A 22,320-nucleotide genomic window follows, 5' to 3' on the forward strand; every position below is an offset into this window, starting at 1 on the left:
ATTACAGCGGCAAAGAACATCCAACACAGCGAGAGAGCGCCATTATTCCCTTGGTTTAGGAGATGGTCTTTTAGCGTCAGATTTCACGGCTGAATGGGACGTGGTTACAGAGGGATGATTGTCTCTCCTGACTCTGAGTCTGATGATGAGATACTGAGCCGTGTTTCACATTGTGGGTGACAGGTGTTCTGTGAGGAACCAGAAAGATGTCCAATGTTTGTCTCTGATGTTGGAGTGAAAACGCGCATATATCTGTCTTCTGTCACATAACGGTCCTCCTCTTTCATGTTCCCGGCTTAATAGGCCATTGATCTGTGTGGCGGGACATTGTAGTGTAATCACTGCGTAACAGGAGAACTATCTGCATGAAAGAAAGCGTTGCATCTCTTATTAAAGTGGTACAAAGCTTTCCCTGCATGGGAAACTGCATCCAGTCCCGGTGCGGACCAAAATATGGTCTAGTAGCTGGAGAGTACTACTTCTAACTACTTCCGAGTTACCCCTGAGCAAGGCACCGAAACCCCCAACATCTGGTGTGCTCACTGTGTAGCAGCCTCACTCTCAGAGCTCCCCAGAACATCTCTGTGAAGTTTCTTGTTCTAAATCCACTCTGATCCTGTATTTGATCATGCCTATAAACCCCTCTATTTCAGCCCTGATCAGAACAGGCTGTTTCTGTGTCTGTACCTTTAAATATGTAAATGAGCTGTGTTTGACCACGCCCCCCTCTCTGGGAGGAAATGTGTCTCAGGCTTTCTCGCTCCATGTCCGATTGTCTACAGTGAGAAGGCAGACTCAGAGGGCAGAACAAACACCTAGCTGTGGGAGTGTCACCCAACCTGGGGGGGAGGGGCTACTGCCCTTTGTGATGTCATGAAGGGAAAATCTCCAAACAGCCTGTTTGAGGACACATTTTCTGAAAAGTGGAGCAGGCAAAAGACGCGTGATCGGGGGTTCGTAGACATACTAGAAACACACATAAGTGTTAGAAAAACATGGTGAATTTGATCTACAAATTCCACATGTGTATATCCTTCATGCATGATTCGTTAATGCTTCTAGTATATCATTACAATCTAGTGAACCTGTCCGCCGACAAGCACTTTGCTCAAAACGTCACCTCAGGTACTAATCAGACACGCTGCAGGAGTATAGCAAGCGTGCAGAATCTATTAGTGTATATCATTGAGCTTTCCGCTGACAGCGTCACGCTCTTTATTTGGACTTGCATGCACTTGCCTGTTTCTCATGGCTCACTGTGCAAGCCGTGCTCGTAGCCGCATATCATAACAGCTCATATTGATTTTCACAACATTGATTTTACTAGACGATATGGCTCATCAGGTAGACAAGGTGAGACTCTAGTTTTGGTGGGTTTGTCGGTGTTGAACATGCAAGAAACGGAGGTGAGAGTCGAGGCGTTAGCAGCAGAGAATGTCTCAAATTCACTCTTTAACAATGTGTGGTTTTTTTTAGTGTGTAACATTTCACATTTTCTTAGTATGCCTGTTTATTTGACACTTCCCGACATGTTATGCAGCGCTTAAAACAAACAAACAAAAAAAAAACCCTCTGCAGAGGTCTCCCTTCCACAATCAGTGTCTATCTTGAGCTGGCCCAGTTCTCACACAACCATGCCCGGCGGCTGATTCTATCTGTCCATCGACGAGCTTGATCTTTCCACCAGCCAGCCAATCGAGCCTGCTGTGTGGCTGCTCTGGCTCACGGCGTGTGAATCTGCGATTTGGAGGGAGATAAAAACTTAAAGAGTATTTGTTTGGGCTGATGTGAGCTCTGTGATTTAAAAAAAAAAAAAAAACAACAATGGTGGTGGCTTTTGAAAAAAAACATGCGATCCTTCAGCGATAAAAAGAAAATCTATCAGGCTTGGAAATGCTTTTCATACATCCTCGTAGTGTTTATATAAATAGCTCACTTAATTCCAGTGGGATGTATTTATTCTGAGTATAAATCATTTGTTCCACACCTCCTCCTCTGCCGGCCTGCCGTGCTTTACAGTAGATCTATCAGCACTTGAACGGGATTATGAAACAATCCCCCGGTGACACTGACTGTGCTGCCCAGTGATGATGCAGCCGCCCCCCCCCCCCCCACCCCCCCCCCACCCCTCTCCTCTTGTTTCAGCTCCATCCACTGTGGCTAATTCTGCCTGCCTGCTCCCTTGGGCGTAATTGATCCTCATATCATTAAGCGTATGTGGATCTATCAAGGGAAACGCCCACTGTTTCTACAGCTAGTCCTCGCTCAGTGAACCGCACGGAGCCCAGTGAGCTCTTTGATTGTGTCTCCAACGCTCCGCTCTCTGCACGCTACAACGGCTGTAATGTAAACCCCTTCCTTATCTGCGCGGGCAGGCCCCCCCCCCCCCCCCTCCCTTAAGACATAGGCTCACTGGTTGTTTTTTTAGACTAAACATGGGGGAGCGGAAGAAGTGGAGCTTTGCGGCGCGGTCGCCCTTCGCCACCATGAGGAGCCGTTTGGGCCCCCGGAGGAAGGGCGTGGAGGGCCTGTGCATGAGCAGCCTCCTGGGGGTCCTGCGGTCGCACACCTGGCTGATCGGCGAGGAGGATGTGGCCCTGCTGCTGGCCAACTCCTCCTCCTCCTCGCCACGCTTCCAGCACCACCGAGCTCACTCCCTGTCTTTCTCTCTGTGCTCCTCGTCCGCAGATGGCGGCAGCGAGGACTTGGCAGACCCGCGTTCACCCGGTCTAGACCCTCACCTGAGCCACGTCGGTCAAGGTAAGCCAACGTCCTTTGTGTATCCATACTCGAGCTTTAAAAAAGTACTAAGCTGGATGCTTTGTGCGTGACAAAAAGGTAGGTCACACACATACCTGGCAGAAGCTTCTTTTGCTCATGATGTGATAATAGTCGAGTTGTCTGGTCCATTGGTTCTCAACTGGTGGGTCGAGATCCAGAGGTGGGTCGCTGAGCCATTTCAGTGGGTCACATGTTTCCCTGAAAAAAAAAAACTTTGTGTAAAAGTATTTTTTTAAACATGTTTGTTTGGTTCAGTTTCTTGATTCTGTCACATGTTTTGTACCATCTGAGGTCCAAACTTTTTTTTTAAAATTCAGTTAATAAATCTGATTGGTCGAAAAAATATCCAAAACTTGGGTCTGAGTTTTTCACAGAGGAGTTGTTGGTGGGTCCTGAAGCCGGACGGGGTTGAGAACCGCTGGTCCTAGTCGACGAGTCGCTGATGAAGTTATCAACAAAATAACAGGAGGAGGGAATGCTTTGCAACCAGCAGAACTATTTGTTTTGCAAAACTTCATGCATATCCTGCTGACAGCACAATAACATGCGCTCATATAATCCATCAATGTGAGTGAGTGCAAAAGGAAAAAAAAAAAAAAGTCACACTCTGGTAAACAAAGCATCTGCATCAGACTCACTTGTCATAGTCCTGCTCAGTCACAGTTCTTCAGGTTTTTCCATCCTGAAGAGCGATTAGTTCCCATCAGGCATGAAGCGTCATCACACAGCTGTGAAGTCGTCTGTGCAACCGCTATTATGGACGATGGCGAGCTATTTTCAGGTGTAAATATGTGTTACGCGAGTGAATGAGGAAGCTCTTTCTCCACCTTTACCTTCTCATTTCCTGCAACAATTTCTCTCCTAGCCGTCTCCTTTCAGACTCCATTTCTCCTCCATTAACGTTTACACAGAAGCCCAGCCACAGAGGCCTTGTTTACCAGGCTGAGTTTTTTTTTTTTTTTTTTTTTTATAGCCGAGCACTTTACGGCTCCTGGAAATGAAGTTATATTTACAGGAAGAGAGCTGTGTATGAATCGCATCTTCTTGGTAATTCGGTCTGTAAATCTGAGTTTTTCCTTCAGCCCTGTTTACAACAGAAGATGTTTATCAACAACAGGAATGTCTTCTTGGCAGGAAATGTTCGGGCAATTACGATTCCATGTTCCCCCCCCCCCTGTGCATGTTTAGAGCCAAACATCTCGATGAGTAGGTGTTTGTGTTTATTTCCAGGCATGGAGTGGCCCTTGAACACGTCTCTCTCATCACAGCCTCCCTCCTCCCTCCTCCCTCCTCCCTCCTCGACGCTTTTGTTCCCCGGGTTTCCGCGCTGAAGTGCTGCTTCTCCTCCCTCTCCTCCCTCCAGCTCTGCCCTCAGTGGCACCTTTTTTTTTTTTTTTTGATTTCTCCATCATCATCATCATCATCATCATCATCATCACACAGTTTATGGCATTTGAGAAAAAGAGAGTCTTGAGATTTAAGGAGTGCTACATCTCTTAAAGCATCACTTTTGATTATTTTAATGTGGAGTGTCACTTATTTCTGAAGCTTTATGGAGAATAAGTGCTTAATAGCGGCATAATTGTGTGTTTTCATCCAATATTGAATGCATTAAATTTGAGTTGCATCTCCATAATTGCTGCCAGAATACCAACTCCCCTCTTGGTATTCAGTCCATGGCTTTGCATACACGAGGAGAATTTCCATGCTCGGGGATGTAGCCGCTGCTCTGGCTGTTGTTGATCCACAGAGATGTCAAAGTACACACACACACACACACACACTTTACTCAACTAGAGGCGGGTTCCCACATCACGGGGTAGAAGTGGAAGTGCTGATTAAACCTCTGTGAAGGGAGCGCAGATAGCCTAGCGGTTTAGGTCACTCCCCATTTAGGAGGCTGTAGTCCTCTGAGCGGGCGCAGCGGCGATTCAAGAGTGTGTTGGGGCCCTATAGGCAAAAAATTAATCAGGGGCCCCTCCAACCAATATTTTATCTACCCGTGTCACGATGCTCTTCCTCTTTTCTTTTGTTTCACTCCCAGACAGATAAATCCTCAGCAGGGAGAGTGAGCGCTGTCAGATGGGGCCCCATAAGGGAGGTTTCCTACGGTCATTGGAAAATTAGCACATTTTGAGCCACTGCTGTGGTTTTTTTTGATCCAGCAGATGTCGCCCTTGAGCACCAGCATGAAACCAAAACAACTCGCGCTGCATTGCTGTGTTAGCATGCTAATGCTAGCGATCTTTATTATGCTGGTATCTTCACACTGCATGTAAATTTACCTGAAATGAGCGTGATCTAGAAACACAGTTAAGCAGTGAGTACAGTATGTTATTCTTCTTTTCTCTAGTCCCTCAATTAAACAACTTTTATACACGAGGGGAGGAGTCAGCCGGCCGTCCCGGCGACGTGAACAAAGTGAAGATAGGACTCTGAAAACATCACAGACAGTGGGACTCGGGTGTTACACCCATTGTAGACAGTCATGACTCACAGAGTTATTTTCAGAGGATATACTTGATTTCTATTTAAGTGTGAAAAATCACATATAAAGCCTTTAAAGTTTGTCAGCCCTTGGCGGGGGGCCCCTAAGTGACCTGGGGTGTCTACCAAGAGGGGTGTCTCCTCCTCCCCCCCCCCCCCCCCATGTTCTATTACTTTAGGGCAACAAAACAAGTGTTTGGACTTTGTGTTACGGCTGGTTTGACCCCGTCCTAACTGTTACCTAACACCCTCTGTGGTCTGACACGCACTCGTCCTGATAATACCGACTCACTGCGGCGGCTCCTATCTGAAGCGAGACTGGTGCCAGCTGGGGTTGATTCACAAAATGGATGTTGTGTTGTGTGTATGTGTGTGTGTGTGTGTGTGTGTGGTCATAATTTGTGGTTTTTGAAAGAGGAGAGGAAAAGGGGGTGGGTGGGTCAGGAGAGTGGACGTTGGGGCTCCATCTGTAATTACGCCTCATTGTGGGAGCTTTTTTTTTTTTTCTTTTTAAATGAAATGCCTTCTCATGCTCTTTCTTTCACTTTGTTTAAACACAGCTCAGATGGGTTAGACATGAACATGGCGGGGTGATTGCGTTTGTGTGGAGCGTCCTGAGGTCGGGCAGCCTGATGTTTGTTACAGTGAATGTAAACGGCACGTGTTGCCTGCAGGGCTGTTCCCGTTCTGGGTCACGCCAACTCGATAACTGCTGTTTCACTGACATCAGGACCCGGGCTGAGGTACTCTTAGAGGACTCTGTTTTATACTCTGTACAGGAGTGAACTCAGAAACACGAGTATAATCAACTCTTTAAGTGTTGAAACAATTATACGGGTTATGAAAATCAATGGTTTGTCTTTGAACAAACGTTTTGCTGCTCACAGTCATAAATGAAGATTTGCTGCTTTTTTCTGTTTTCTTCTTTTGTTAATTAACTGAAAAAAGACTTTTTTGCAGTTTGTTTGGATAAAGGGAACCTCAGCCTGTAGCTCTGGAACACACTGATCTTTATGGTTGAGCTTGTACAGCACATTTCTGACGACTCAAAGTGTTTGTTTTTTTTCCCATCCCGGGTCACACCGTCACATCCACACCAAGTGTGTCCATCAGTGTTAACTAATCCATTCACACACATTAACACGCCTTTGATGCAGCAGTCGGAGCAGTTTGGGGTTAATTGTCCTGCCCGAGGAAAACATCGACGTCCGACCGCTTGGGATCGAACCCTCGGTCTTACGGTTGACAGACGACCGACTGTACCACTGAGCCACAGCCCATTTCTCCCTTCTGTTTATCTGATGTTCAATACACTGAACAATCAATTCTGTCATCGACTTAATTAATAAGTTAGAATGCACCGACACATGTTGCACATCTGTAACAGCTGATGCCGTCCCTGTTGACGTCGTCCAATCAGGAAAGAATGTGGCGTGCACAAATGATCGTTTACCTTTCTGTTGATTCAGAGAACAGGTTTTTATTGGGCAGAAGGAGGAAAAGATTTGTTTTCAGGGTGACTCGTGTTCGAGAGAATGTGGTCAGTGTGAGAGTCTTACAGCGTCTCTTAGAAAGATCACCGACATGCACTTTTTGTAGGAAACGTTCCAGTCAGATTTCAAAAGGAGGGACCGCTACCAGCGTTTTACATGCATGCAAACCCAAAGCTCATAAGAAAAACACACACAAAGAATTCAGAAAAAAAAGTCATGGAAAAAAAAAAACATTGAAATCGGCTAAACGGCTAAAAAGTTCTTTCAAACATTGGTATCAACAATCAGTGCTTCTCTAGTTGTCAGAATGATAAAGTTTAAGCACAGAACACTGCTGTAATAAAATCCACCCATGTTATTTATCATATTATAAACCTATAAAAGTGACAGACTTGATTTCACATCATCAACATTTTATATAAATGACACTTAATTACAGATTTTTTTGTTGTTGCACGGCCTCGGTTTGGATTGCAGCAGCTTGAATTATTGAAAAATGTGTGGAATTTATGCAATGCAGTGCTGTGCTTACTGTACTTGTTATTAAAAAAATGGGGTGAAAAAACAGGCCGCCTACAGGTGGTTTAAAAAACTTTACTACTGTGTCCACATGACGCACGCTGGTGTCTACTTCTATTCATGACGGATACGGAGTGATTCTGTCATGTCATACTCAGACTGTGATGTGTGGTTGCTCTTAACAAAACAAATGATGCTCCCACGACTGCCTTTGTTACATTTTCTTCGGCCCATTATCAAATATTTCTGTCATTCTTTCCCTTTTCGGTCATCCTATTGAGCAAAGTTTCATTCTCATGTAACCACATTGATGTCCTTTCATAAAGATTTATCTGCAAATGCATTGACGGGTTGTTATTTCAACTTCTGTACATTCACTCAGTTTAAGAAATCCTGGCTGCCTCTCACACTTTTCCTTTTGCTTCCCCTCCCGTCCTGCAGGTGGCAGCATAGACAGTGACTGTGCCTTCGAGGGCGACTACGCCGTGCCGCCGCTCCACATGACCGAGGGCATGCACCACATTCGCATCATGGAGGGCGTGTCCCGCTCGCTGCCCTCCTCGCCGCTGCTCACCCACCAGACCATCAGCGTGAGGCTGCAGCCGGTGAAGAAGCTCACGGGTAAAAAAAACAAACAAACAAACAAACAAAACAAAAAAAAAAAACGCCTGAGAGTCAAAGAGTGTTGAAAGAAGAGAAGCACGCTCATTAAGCCGGTGTTTGTGAGAGCACAGAATCAGCTGACAAGAGGTGTGGGCTGAGAATCTGGTTCAGATTTGTCCTGTCCTCCCCCATAGACTCATAGTACTAACACAGCCTCCTTTAACCCGTCACTGTACCACTGCAGCCAATCAGAGCACCCTGAATCAAAGCACCTTTATGGGACACATTGAAGACAACCGGAGTGGCTTCTCGCCCTCAGATAAGCTGTGATCACTTACCGTGTTGCTTAATCATTAGAAACCTAAAGCGGACGCCCGGCTCCGGCCTGCGGCAAACACTGCTATTTCCAATTCTTCTAATCAGCCAAAGTCCGACCTAATGACACTGCAGAGACCAGCTGACGGACCGCGAGCTGTGGTCGCCTCTGTCCTCCCTTTATCGGCCCTTTATCTCCCACCACTAATCGTTTCCTCGCACACTCATCTCTGACACCCCTCCTCTCCTCTGCCTGTCTTCCCATTAACTGGATTACGAGGGTGTTGTCGTGTATTGCTCTTATTAAAAGAGGGAGAAGCTGTGGTGTGTAGTACACAGAGCAGCCTGGACGTTCTGTTCTGTGCTGGCTTTTTTCTAAAAAAAAAAAGAAATTGCATAAATGTAAAATATCGACATTGCAGAGCAGCCTCCACATCGCAGAGTGTGGAGTGGGTGTGAAGGACTCTAAAGCTTGATTCAGTAGTCGCCACTAGGGTGCACCAACCTCTCAGCAACCTCACATCATTAACCATTTGTGATATGCCGAGGGGGGGGAGTGGGTTTTTTTTTTTTTTGACATCACACAGAATGATTTATGCTCGTCTCTCACGGGTCATCCAAACTATGGGTTTTTTAAAAAACTGATTCTCTTTTCATTCTAACTGGGTGTGCCACACCGCTGCAGAGGGGATCTGTGTGGGTGCTGCTATTAGGGGGAGCGGGAGGGGGAGGGGGGGGGGGGGGATCAGGACTTGAAAATTAGATTCCAAACCAAGCCAATATTATCACACCTTTTTTCTCTGCTGTTTGAGGAGCCATCTCTGTTCCATTTGTACTTTTTTCTTTTTCAGCCTGATTCAATATCTACTCTGTCATCTGTGTGAATCAGAGGGGATTGTTTCATATCTTCAGGACGTATGTGAACCTAGAGCTACTTATAATTATACGTGTGTGTGACGGAGAACAATGGAGGCTAATAATAGCGTCATCAATGATGTGCAGTGGCGTCTCATTTGTAGTATTCTTATTCCCCGTGCTGACGTGCGGAGAGACCTCTTCGTAGTACAGTCGCACTTCTCCTCGCTTTGCTCGTTACGTCCTGACAGCCAGGTGCTGCTGGCCGCGTGAGCTGTTTGAATTTTTTCAGATTTTTAACTCGGGGGAATTAGGGATTTCATCTGTTTGTTTTTTTTTTTATATTCTGTACGTCTGTGCTCCTGAAGTACCTTTTACCTTTTGCAGAAATGTGTCATCTTAAGTGTTCATGCCTGTCTTGACAGTGAGAGATACAATTTTGGCAAAGATGAGCTCTTCACTGTGTTAATCCTTCCAGATTAACGTCGCTGTCACACAACCCTTTTTTGTGTGTGTATTAGTGTCATCTGTTGTAATAAGGAAGTCACTGACAAAGATAACATGGAATTCCTTGACTTTGTGTGCAGCTATTGTGCCAACACGTTCTCTCTCTCCCGCCTTTGTTAAACACTATCCCCTGTGCTGTCTGGCACATGGCAGGGCTTTGCCTTCAAGTGAGCAATAATGAAAATGCAACCTCGACTTAAACTCTCAAAATAAAGCAGCCACGTTGTAGCAACAATTGTTTTTGTAATGTTTTTATAAGAAAGCTTGCTGACAAGCGTTTCAGATTTGAAGACTTTGGCGCCTGCAACAGTCTGAAAACACGTTCAACGTTCACAATTCAGATGCAGCAAACCATATTGGTGTTAAGACAAGAGACAATGGTTTGGCTTTAAATAAGAGCTATCATTATGTAAGTTACTTAAAGCTCATTTGAGAAGTTTTTACCCGGTTTAAGGAACTGAAATTATAACCGATGCCTCTGTACGAGTCCTGACATCAGAAACAAGATTCTTTAATTCTAACGTCTTTTTAAGTCCTGTAATCGCTGATGACTTTGGGCAGCTTTTAGACAATGTGACTGACAGCACGCTGATAAAATAATCTCTTTCTTACACCCTCAGTGACAAAGAATCTCTGCAAATATGTTCGACTGTTAAGACATGAGGGATGAGACTTTTCATCTGAAGACACAAATTAGTAATGTTCAGTCAAGATCAACAAAGAGATGAGAGATGCTGCATCGTCCAGAAGGTGCACCAAAAGTTCCTTAAGTATGTCACAAGGGTTAAGAAGCAAGCTGCTATATATGACGTGTACATATGAGAGGGTTATCTCTAAACTGAAAGGTTGGAGATTTGATTCATGCTGCTGCAGCCCACAGGTCGAAGTGTCCAACACAAAACAAAAGTAGATTTAAAGTCATTTTATACCGTCCTCAGATGACACGTTTTATAAAACAGGACTTATAGGAGGGTAGCTGCTCTTGCATCAGATCCACAGCAACGTGCGCAAACGGCCTCGTGTGGCCTCTGTCCCCTCTGTCCTCCAAATCCACAGAGACCTGCTCTCTGCTGGCATCCAGCACCAGCTTGCACCAGGTCTCATCCACCCCGGCTCTCTCACCCTTTAATTAATTCAACTGAGCGGCACTTCCTGCACAGCTTGACAGTCAGAAGGCATGTGTTTGTGTGTGTGTGTGTGTGTGTTTGTGTGTGTGTGTGTGTGTGTGGGGTGTGCTGTCGTCTGAGGCCCCTCCCATGCCTGAGATGGCAGAATGGCAGAGGTGGGAGCGAGAGAGAGAGGTGGCAGAGGAGCACATTAGAGCGCAAACAGCAGCAGGTCTAAAGGCTGCAGCACTTTGATCTTCCCCGGGGTGGCCTCTCTCTCTCTCTCTCTCTCTCTCTCTCTCTCTCTCTCTCTCTCTCTCTCTCTCTCTCTCTCTCTCTCTCTGCCCTCCTGCGTAGTCCCTGATTAGCCTTAGGGAGGACTTCTTCAACCTCAAGGCTCTGTCTGAATGAAGAAGCTATGAAAGCGTTGACCTTTTTAGAGAATCTTTGAGTTTCTGATGTAATTCTCCGCTGCCTGCATGAAGACTCTCAGGGGGGGGGGGGGGGCCCTCAGACGCTCGAGGGGTCGACTTGTGAAAAGAGACATGCCGCTCCACGCTTCAACGGCGTGCAAAATGTTGTATATGTGTTGTTGTTGTTGGACGAATAACAAGTTCACATGATTATCTACGGATGTCAAATACATGCGAGGAAACATTTGCTTTCTTCCAAACTGGATTCTTTCCCCCTTTTCAAATCCATCTGAAGTAACATGTTGTTTATTTATACTTTGTTTAACCTCAAAGGGGAAGTGTCTTTAATCCCCTCCGCCTTTGGGAAAGGTCAGACCTTACAGTCAGGAGAGTTTCACAGCCTGCGTGCTCTTTAACACAATGTTTGCCAGCGCTGGGCGTGACTCCGACTGTCCGCTTCTAGAGAACAGCGTCTCTTTGATGCGGCATAATTACAAGCCATTTCTGGAGAAAGGAAAAAAAAAAAAACGTTCACTGTTTAAGATATTTTTAGATCAAATCCTGATCTGAAGCTTTTTTTTTTTTTTTTCTGTCTCCGGCTGTGCGATCATGAAAACACATGTTTGCAGCATTCCTTCATCTTCATGCATGTTTTAACTGATCCCCCCCCCCCCCCCCCCCCCGACCACTGAGTCAACATGCTCTATATTTAGTCCACTGTTGTCTGAGGCTATAAGTGGCAAATGATCGCTAATTCACCCAGTTATATCTCTGTCGCTATTTTGAGTTCGCTTCGAGATTGCTTATTTGTCACCTCGCTCAATCGTCAGTCTCTCCGGCCACACTCCCTCCCCACCCCAACTTTTGATTGATCGGTCCTGCTCCACTCTGAAACATTTAAAGAGAATTATTCCAACATCCCTCTCCAGATTACTTTGCTCTGCCCTAATTAATGGAAGCAATCGATACAATCATTGCCTCCCAATGGGTTGCCACATAAAGCAGGAAAAATTGCGTTGGCCTTAAAACCTGAGAATAGGCCTGATTTAATTACACCCCCTAATTTTTCTCCCACTCCTCCGCCGCAATTATCACGGCGATATGAGTGTATCTAAAATCAATTGTCTCACTGGTGCTTACAGTGAAAGAGTGATGTGTGATTAAGTGGCAATCTACTACAGTAAGCTAACTTCTAAATGGTCACGTGACGCAGGCATAGCGATGCTCAGCAGCAGTGTTGATGGTCAGGATTAACAAGGCAGAGTGTGTGCGGAACTGCTTAGTCAGGTTTAACAGCTCAATGTGTGGGTGGAATTAAAGGAATCCACATTAAAACACTCGAGCGCTGTTCAATTAGCTGCTAGTGATGAGCGCTTCAGTCCTGGGCCTGCAGTGGGAGTGTTTGGTGGTTTTTTAAAGTATCCTTTTTCTGCCTTAAACCCTCTGATTAAAACTCCTGTTTTGGCCAAGCTGCAGCCTCAGGTGTTGAAAAATGAAACTACTGTGAAATGCACAAAACTGCAGTTCCTTGAGTGTCCACTTGAGGCAAGGGGATCCCATTAGTTCCACGGTGAAATACCCATTCTTTACAACCTGGTACAAAAAAATAATAATTTGGTAACGGTTATGAATTTGCAGAATTAGAGTTGACTGATATGTTAGCGTGTTGCAGCTGTTAGCCTCGAGCCTACGTTCACCATGAGCAACACTTGGAAAGAAGAAAACAAAACTTTCTTTAAAGGTCCCATATTCTTCTTTTTCTGGTTTTATCTGCTCTTTTGTGTGTTTTCAATGTGTCCTGTGCATGTTTAGGCACATCTATGTGCAAAAATTCAAATTCTGTGGAAATGCGGCTTCTCCTACGTCCTCCTGTTAGCTGTAGCATTAGCTGCATGTAACGCTCGGTTCTAGTCCCCCTCGATAAAAATGTGTCAGTGTGAGATCACTGATCTAAGCCCATTGGCTCGTTGTGGCCCTGCAGCTCATGTTGAAATTTCCGAGACGCGTGCTGAGCAACTGACCAATAACGACAGAGCGGATCGGCAGACCAATCAGAGCAGACTTGGCCCACGTGGGGTCTAACAGTGTGGGCTCAACAGAGTGTAGCTGACGGACTCAGAGAGTAGAGGGAGCAAGGAGGAGCAGTTCATGAAAACAGACACTTTTTTATGACTTTAGCCATTGTGAACGTACAAAAGTAGGAACATAGATTAAATATACAAACCCCAAAAAGGGCAGAATATGGGCTCTTTAAGGCCCAAAACTCAAACTTTTTCCCTGTTTCTTGATTGATCCAAAGTTGAGATGTGATAGCATCTCCAAAATGGTGGCCACCATCGTTCAGCTTCATAACGCCTCTTCAGAAACCAACTCGGTGACATCGCTGAGGGTGCGTCCATCCTAATACAAAGCCTAGTTTTGGCACATCAGTTTGGTATTTCCAAAATGCTACCAAACAAGCCCGGTTACTCTGAATGGGTTAAAGTAAACTACTTGAGTTTCTTGATTGTCTTGTCTCCATTAGAAGAATAGCTGCCTGTCTGAAAGAAGCAAACTTTATTAAAACCAAAAAAAAAAGATGTGCAAAAACATCACCATGCTTGCCTGAGGTGCTGGTATCTTCTTCTGAAATACTTTGAAGCACTAAACCTGATCTCTCTCATGACTGATTAGCTCTGTCAGTGAACCAAATGTTTTTTTTTGTTTTTTTTAAATCTAATGCACAAGGTTGCAGTAATGCACCTTAAGGCTTTTTTTTTTTTTTTTTTTGGACAAAACAAGAACAAGTGAAAGCTGTTTATGCTTTTTATGCTTCAAGGACAATCCAAACTTGGGGGAAAATCTCTTCCTCTATTGTTCTCTCACAGATTATTTTCAGTGTAGCATATCCCAACAATTCTGCTTTGCATCAAACCTCTTTAATCGCATCTTATCAGTAATGTAAAAAAAACATTGCTTTAAAGGCAGACGATGGTTCAGATGATGTCATAGGTCTTAACACCTTCAAATCTAAAACATTAAGTCATGATGTCATTGGACTCAAACCTGCATTGCACCAAGCATTTTACACTTTACGATATCTTTCGTCCCCTCAGTGTATTTTTGAAATGTAGTCTCACATTCGGGACGTCTCAATCTCCCGGTCTCCACGCCTCTTAAACCAGCCTCCTGTTTTTATTCGGCATCTGGCATCTGCTGTGAATTTTTTAAATGAACACTGACATTTGGGACATCTCAATCTCCACACACACCCCCCCTCTCCGCTTCACCCAGAATGCACCTGGACAAAATGGTTTTTTTTTTACAATTATTGTTATTATGCCTTCCCTTAACCGTCCCAGCCATCACGGATCCTTCCAGTCATTTGTTCGGCTGAAAGGAAATGTGACATTTTCAGCTCCTCTGTCACAGGTGACAAATAAAGAGTGAAGGTTAAGTGTGGTACGGTATAATAGAAATTGAAGTACGGTGCCCTCAGGGGGAGCACCAAAGATCCTCTTAGATTAAGTGCGGTGACAGAGAAATCTTGATATAATGTAAGCATTATAGTCTGGATGGTTTAAAATGAAATATTAAAAAGTGTTTTAGATGTTCTGTAGAATAACCTGTGGGATAGATGAACTCAGAAATGAATGTAGGGAAACAAATCAAAGCTGCTCCACTAAAGAAACTGAAACTACTGAAGTGTTTTAGTTTTGCTCAGTTTTTCATGTGGTAAAGTTAAAGCTAGTCAAAGTTAGCCTAGCCTAGCATGAAGATAAACCGGGCCTCTCCTGGCTTTGGTCAATGCAAACATCTCTGCCACAAGCGCCTCTTTTTCTCACTTATTATACTTTGGAAAAACAAATGCATATAAAGTATTGAATATTGAGTTGGATTTTGTTATCTTTACACTTTGCTAGCAGTTTCTCCTTTCGTTTTTCTTCTTTGTGCTAAGCTAACCATCTTGTTTGTGGTATTTTTTAGGTTAACAGATAAATAAACAGAGTAGGAGTCCCCTTATCTTTTACGTATGAAGCTACATCAGGTGGTCAGCTAGCTGGGAACGGGGGCTCTCCTTGTTTTGGTCAATGCTAACAACCTTTGCTACAATCACCTCTTTGGCTTTATTGTTCTTTTCTGTATAGTTAAGTCTGCAACCAATTTTGTTATGATTGAACCAAAACCCGGCTATCTGTTCCTCCTTTCTTTCAGTCTTTGTGCTTAGCTAACCAACTTGCTTCTACCTTCGTGCTAAGCTTACATTGAACAAATAACTCTGCTTTACACAACACATGTTCTTTCTCCATAGTGTTTTATGCCTTTGTGCCGCCGCACATACACAAACTGTACTTAACCTGAGGAATATGAAAGTTCAACGAGGTACTCTAACGTCTCTCCAACATCTCCGCTTTTCTATTTCCCTGTAAAGATGAAGTGTTGCCGTTATAGGTAGGAGACAGCAGAAGCGTTTATTTTTTTTATTTCACAGCTTGTTTCTCTGTATTATGTGGTAATTACTGAATAAAGTTCAGCTTTCACAAAATGTTGTGAATTACTGATTAGGCCTACTACTAATTATTGATTAAATATTCAAAGGAAACTAAATGAGTCACTAAAGATTAATAATATCTGAAGAGATTAGGACAGAAAAATATGGAAATCTTTATCCATAAAATAAAAAAATGGGTAAGAACAAAGCAGACAACACTTTTTCAAATAGCTTTTAACTTTTTATGGAAACAGTTTTGTTGTAAAATCACTAAGAAATCTTGTAGATGGAATAAATTTAGATGTTGTTTTGCTTTTGGAAAATCACAAGGAAGGAGGGGGACTCTGCCAACGTCTTTGTCATGTAAATATAGGGAAAATACCCTGGGAAGGTGATGTTGCCATGTTTTGAGCAAAATACATTTCATAAGCAGAGGTGTCTGTTATTGCAATGGGAATAAAGATTATGTTTTTTATAGCCTCAAGCTTCAAAAAGCTGCATGAGGGAATTCAAAGACGAACACACATTTGCTCAAGATGTATACCCTTTTATTAAGCACGGCTTGTATTCAAACAAACACAAAACTCAGGAAACAAGAAGTCAAATTCACTCAAAGAAGATTTTTCTTTTTTTTTTTTTTTTTTTAAACCGTAGTCATCATCAGAGTCTGAGTTATAATTGTGTCCTGATGCTTCTTATGCAACCTCCTGGAGCTCATTTATCATGTGAGCTCATTTGAATGATAATAGTGTCCTACAGTTAAAGCCAGGCATGTGATCAAACACCCCCACTTGTCCTCTCAATAGATTATGCTGCATGTTGGTGACAATGTGCAAACAAGCCTGCAATACAAATCACTTGTAATGTGCCGCGTGAGTAAACGTAAAGTTATATTCTTTTGCCACAACAGCTAAAAATGGAAAGATTATCCAACAGCGATGTTTGATAGCAGGGACCGTTTAAGATCCAGGTTGAAGCTTAGATGCTTATAGTAAGCATTGACCTGCAACTGTTGCACAATACTCTGACATGAGAAATGATACGATAACATAGGACACAGTGCGATAAGAAACAACACAATGCCGTACAATACGATCCCCTTGGGGAAATTTGTTTTGGATTCAAAGTGCTGCTTACATGTATCTGTCTCCACAGTCGAAAAAACAAAACAATAAAAGAGATTCAGAAAGCAGCAGCACACACGTTCTGGTTGCAAGCAGGGCAGCGTTTCCGGATGCCGTATACCTTTCAAACTTGTTGGTAGCATGCAGCACGTGGCCGGCGTTTGGAGATGTGACCCTCAGGAAATAAGTGTGAGTGGAAGAGATAAATAAAAATAACTTGGGCTGTAAGGCCGTTGTTTTCGGGAACGGATATGAGCCCCAACAAAAGCCAAGGCGGTACACAATAAAACTCTTTACCCTGTGGGTTTGAACTCCTGAATAGCCGTTAAAAAAAAATGGCTGCAGCTGTACAAACACACTTTCAAGGGTAAAACAAGGACAGCAAGGGATGCCTGAACCTTAGAGGAAAGAAAGGAGTAGGTATTATTGAGACCCTTGTTCCTCTCAGATAATACCTCTCCTCTTTTTTCCACCACTTATGATCTGATGTGTCCCCAAAGCTCCATCTAAGAACGGCAGAACTGTGTCCCTTTAATAATACCCTCCTCCCTCCCTCCCTCCTTTCCTTTCCTTTCCCTTTTTTTTTATGCCATTTTCTTTCCTCCCTCAATACCCACCCTTTTTTTTTTTTTTTACTCCCCCTCCTTTTTTGCTCTGCGGTTGCCATGACAACAGCAGCACTGCACCATTCATCTGTTGGAGACCTGGGCTCCTGTTCCTGTAGAGAGCGAGTGCGCCTCTCACATCTATACATAACACGCTAAGCGCTAATGCAGTCACGGAAGGGCGAATGAGGAGCTCGGCGCTATCTGTACTCACTGAGCGCCTCACAGGAAACGCTTCCCATGTTGTTTATTTTCCTCTTCTCTCTTTTTTCTTTTTTTTTTTGTTTGTTTCATTTGCTTCGAAGCGGTGAAGGTATCGGTCACCTGTCAGCCCTCGGTACAAACGCCATCGTAGAGGTGTCACCTCTGTGTCCCCCAGTGACACAGTGACTGCTGCGCTCTTCCTTCCTCCTTGCCTCTCTTTCCTCCTCCTCCTCCTCCTCCTCCTCCTCCTCGTCCTCCACTCACTCCTCCCGCCACTGCCATATCTGCCTGGCTCTGTATCATTTACTGCGACTGAGCAGAGCGGGCAGCATCAGCACTGAAACCTGTGGAGATTTCCTCTAGTAGGAAACACGAGAGAAGAAAAAAGAGGGAGAGCGTCTGTTCCACCTCATTTGTCCTCCCCTGCTCAGCTGCGGGTGTTTCTCTCCTCCGAATTTCTTATTCCTTTCTTTTTTTTGGTTCTGGTTTTTGATGAACTGGTCATCGCTCAGGGAGGAAGGACTGCTCGTGTCGCTGGAGGGGGAAGGAGGGGAGCTGGTGTCGTACCCCAGCCTTCAGGAATGTGCTATCTGGTTTGAGAATGGTGAGCACCGCCACACCCTCTTTTGCTTGTTACATTCCTCCATCTGTGCCTGCAAACTGTCTTACCCCCCCTCCACCTTTCACCTGCCCACTCCACCTGCGCTCAGCCAGAGCTCGCCCCAGGTCTGTCTGCTCTCTGAAACCTCGCAGCTGGAGCGGCCGCGTCGTCCGCTGGTTTGAATGACGTTTTGTGCAGACATGGGGCTGACGGGGAGGAGCGCAGGAAAGTAAATTCTCTCCATGAAATGATGCGTTTGTCAAAGGGCTGCACTCTAATGACAATGTAGGCTCGAGGACCTGTGAATCAACCTGAGTACCATAATGTAAGTGTTTTTTCGCGGCGAGCTGCTCTGTTTCATGCGTCAGCGTGGGTGAGCATTCAATTGTCTTTGAGTGCGCGCGTGCATATGTGTATGTCTGTTTGGAGTGTGTGTCTAAGCACAAGCTGTGGGCGGCTGCTGGTGCTTGTTCTTGTTGTTGTGTGTCTCACTTTTCCTTCCAGAGCACATCATCATATGTAGCATATGGTTGCATAAATGGGTTGAAGTTGGTGGGGGGATAGTTTTTCTTTTCCCCCACACCTTGCAGTCTGCAGCAGCAGCAGCAGCAGCAGCTTCTTGTTGTTGTTGTGTACCAGAATCACCCTGTCATGTGCTGGGACGCGGTTCCTCCTTCAGGATCCAGTGCTGCAGGCTCCCTGCCTCCCTCTGCCTCTTCCCCCAGGGGACCGTTATCTATCTGGTGTGTGAACAGAACAAAATGTCTCAATAACACCGCCCGCAAGCGGAACACGAGCACCTCATCAGCAGCTGCTATGGCTAGTCTCAGGTGAATGCTTTTTGATGAGGTGCCCACGGCCAGTTTTCACATCACTTAGTATAACCACCTGGAGAGTGCTTTGATGAGCTTACTTTGTCAGCTGTCATTCAGGACGTTTCAGACAATGTCTCACAGAAGTTTAGTTTCAGTTTGGCTAAATCGTCCTGGTGATTTTGTCCACAGTGGAGGAATGTTTCTAGGTGTCTCATGTGACCATCTCATATCTTTTTATAAACAGCTTTTATCTACAGTTAGCTTCATGTTCATTTAGTTTTCATCCCCAACAGTACACGACATTCATTTTCAGATTCAGAGCCTTGTTTAAGTATTCAGTCCCTTTTCCATACTTTGTCATGTTAACTCTTAGTATGAAGGGAGTTATTGGGGTTCTATTTAATGGACCAACACAAAATAGTCCATATTCTTTTAAGTTTCAGGGTACTAAAGTATGTTATTCAAATAAAAGAAGAAGAAAAGTTTTGGTTGCTTTGCTTCAATACCAAGCACCAAGATCAGGTGCATCCAACTGCCTCAGGTTTAAACTTCAGCATCCAAAAAATTTCTGTTTTTCTGACTGCTCTTGTTTGTTAATCAAACACTAAATGCCCAAAGAAGTCTATTTGAATTTCAGGCTGTGACTCTGGGAAATGTTAAAAAGTAAATTACTATGCAAGACACTGTAATCCCTTTGACTTAGCTTTGTATGTTTGTTTAGCATTTGCACAAATTATATTTTGATTTTAAGCAGTTGAAATGATAAGGAAGAGAATCACACATACTTAAATATAAAAGCAAAGCCTAAATATCAACTCCAAAATATATACAGTACAGTGCATGATAGTAACTGTCCATTCAAACATATATACTGTATGTACAGGTGCAATTGAAGCCAAATTTATTGGCATTAATTGGCTACATCCGATAAAGGTCTGACACTTATTGATCCATGTTTTGTATAAGGGAGGGTCTAGTTTAGGCCATCTATTGGTTTAAGTAACGTACTCCAACGTATTCCTTGGCTTTACCATTTATGCCTCCATGTATCACTCCCAGTTGTGCCAATGTGGGTTCTTGTGAGATATCCTGATGAACAACCTCTTCATAGATGGTATGAGACAGCTATCCTCAGGTCCAACACATCCCATCATTCTGGAGAAATTGCAGGATCCCCCCTTCAGATATTATTTCTGGCGTTTAGGCAATTTTAGTCTCTCATTTGAATTCCCTCCATGTGTTTGACTTTGTAACAAGGTGTGCCTCGGCGCATATCTCCCTCCAAATGTCCTGTGATACGACCGTGCCCGCTTCGTCTTCCCATCTCTCGTTTTATCTTTCAGGACTGTGACACAATGACTTTTGTATTCTGTTTCTGCCTCTCTGGACATTTTAGCTGCGTGATGATTCAGAAGTTTTTATTCCAAGAAAATCTAAAGATACTATTTCAACTGACTAGACTATTTCATGTCTTGTTTGTCAGAAATGGTAAAGTTAGTGATGTGGCAGATGGAGGGAATTTTCCAAGGTTATTCTTGCATCTTCTTTCCTCCTGAGATCTTCAAGTATCTATCTTGTATTTATTCAAAAGGCAAGTCAGTAAAGGCTTTAGCTTTTTTGTCGAGGGCGTCTCAATTGATGTGGCCCACTTACCTGAAAATCAGCCAAATCAAACCTCATATACCCTCTGCGGTGGTTCAGAGTGGTATTGATTTCTATAATTGCCCAATTTCCCTCCCCTCCAATCCCTTGAGTGTGTGTCAGACAAATGGCTTGTTTGCTGAAGATAGTTATGAAAGAAATGTCAGTCTGTCTAAATCCAGCTTCTTTGGGGTCAGTGTTGAGGCCTTACTTGACCTAATTGGGAAAAAATTAGCCCTTGCTGGACTATAATAGTCAACGCCTCTTAAAATAAATGTGATGTTAATTGCAAGTATATTAAAGTGTATTAAAGGCTGTATGCACAATTTAGTGGCAGTGTTACGTCTGGGTTTCTGATGGAGCTGCAGGCCCTTTTCAACACTCAATCCTGATTACAAAAGCAGCCTGCTGAGTGACTGTATTGGCGGGTGGGCACAGTCTGTTCCATGCATGACTCCCTGGCTATAAATCAAGTATTGACGACACCAGTGTCCTTTAAAACCCATTTTTTCACAGTGCTAAAGGTTAGAGGGAGAATGTGATTATGAGCTCCATTCTCGAGGTGTCCGAAACTAGATTGTGGGTGTTATGTTCCCCCATGTTGTCAAAAGGTGATTCAGTGGAGAAACTCTCAGCCCTGTACAGAAATGAAAATCCATTTTGTCCATAGTCCTAAATCGGTTCCCTGACAATCAACCAGAATTTCTCAAAATGGAGTTTAAATTCAAGGGAGCCAGTATTTTTCAACTCTGTAAAAACTCCCAAGGATCTAGAATTACAATCTCTTATTTTGACAAGAGAAGACAAGGTTATTGCTGCCATTAGGAAGATGAAGTCATCGCTTGTGTGCTTGATCCTCCTCCAACCATGCAACCAGTGTCAATGCCAGGTAACAACCTGCAATTAGAAATCTTCCCAAAAGCTTTCAGAAAAAGCAGACACATGATCTGCTAAAGAAATGCAACCCAGACAGTGCCGACCTTTTGAAATTACTGGCCTATTTTATGCAATCACCATTTTCTAGGTAAAGTTTTAAAGAAAAAAGTTTTTAAGCATTGCACCGAATCTTTTAAATGGCAAATGGCATCTACAAACTTTGACACTGGAAACAGCCCTGCAGAACAAGTGTAAAGGAACCATTTCTGATGTAAATAAAGTGTCTGTTCTTGGCTGGCACATTTTTCTTGCTCTTGTTAACACAGTTTTATTCACAGTTTTGAGATATGGACAGCAGTCTTGGGTTATTACTTGTCTAGTCCCTTTCAAACATATCATTCTATATCTTATATTGACTTTGGCGTTCCTCAGGGTACCATTCTTGATCCTTTTGTATTTTTCACAAATATGATCTCACATGGCAAAATCTTTTACCCATGTAAGGCAGGCTTTGTTTTTTAGTTAGTATGTAAGTGTAGTCCTCATGCGTTGAACACACTAATGCAATGAGGGAATAACTAGGGGAGGAAAAAAAGTGTAATGTGTTTATAGTGATATCACCTGAAATGGAGGAATTTCAATCAATATCCATCTTCCAGCAAAGTAGATTAAAGCTCATACAGAATTAAGAGCAATGCCAGACTTGGACTCTTAATACCCATATAAATATTCCGATTACTGAGGTATCAGTCCAGGAGTGGCTAGAACTGAACTTGATATAAAATCCAAAAGAACACGTCACATAGCCCCACTGCTTACTGACATTTTCTTATTTAGCTTTTTGACCTTAAAAGCAGACGCCCTCTGTTTGTTTGTTTTTTATACGAAGATCTATTTGTTCTTA

The 22,320-nt window shown here is 43.7% G+C and overlaps 1 protein-coding gene across 15 annotated transcripts in view; it reads left to right on the plus strand.

Moving 5' to 3' along the window:
* tanc2b (tetratricopeptide repeat, ankyrin repeat and coiled-coil containing 2b) overlaps positions 1-22,320 on the plus strand; it is a 169,125-nt gene that overhangs the window by 77,656 nt on the left and 69,149 nt on the right. For 11 of the 15 annotated variants that reach the window (XM_065949866.1, XM_020630813.3, XM_065949869.1 and 8 more), the window contains 2 exons: positions 2,689-2,760; positions 7,722-7,901. In XM_065949866.1, coding sequence (XP_065805938.1) covers positions 2,689-2,760; positions 7,722-7,901 — 252 coding nt within the window. Of the gene's footprint in view, positions 1-2,688; positions 2,761-7,721; positions 7,902-17,335; positions 18,088-18,133; positions 18,410-22,320 lie in introns of those variants that run through there. The other 4 variants (XM_065949874.1, XM_065949875.1, XM_065949877.1 and 1 more) reach the window with 4 other exon arrangements.

Source organism: Labrus bergylta, chromosome 21 (genome assembly GCF_963930695.1).
Source record: "Labrus bergylta chromosome 21, fLabBer1.1, whole genome shotgun sequence".
Taxonomy (NCBI): Eukaryota; Metazoa; Chordata; class Actinopteri; order Labriformes; family Labridae; genus Labrus; species Labrus bergylta.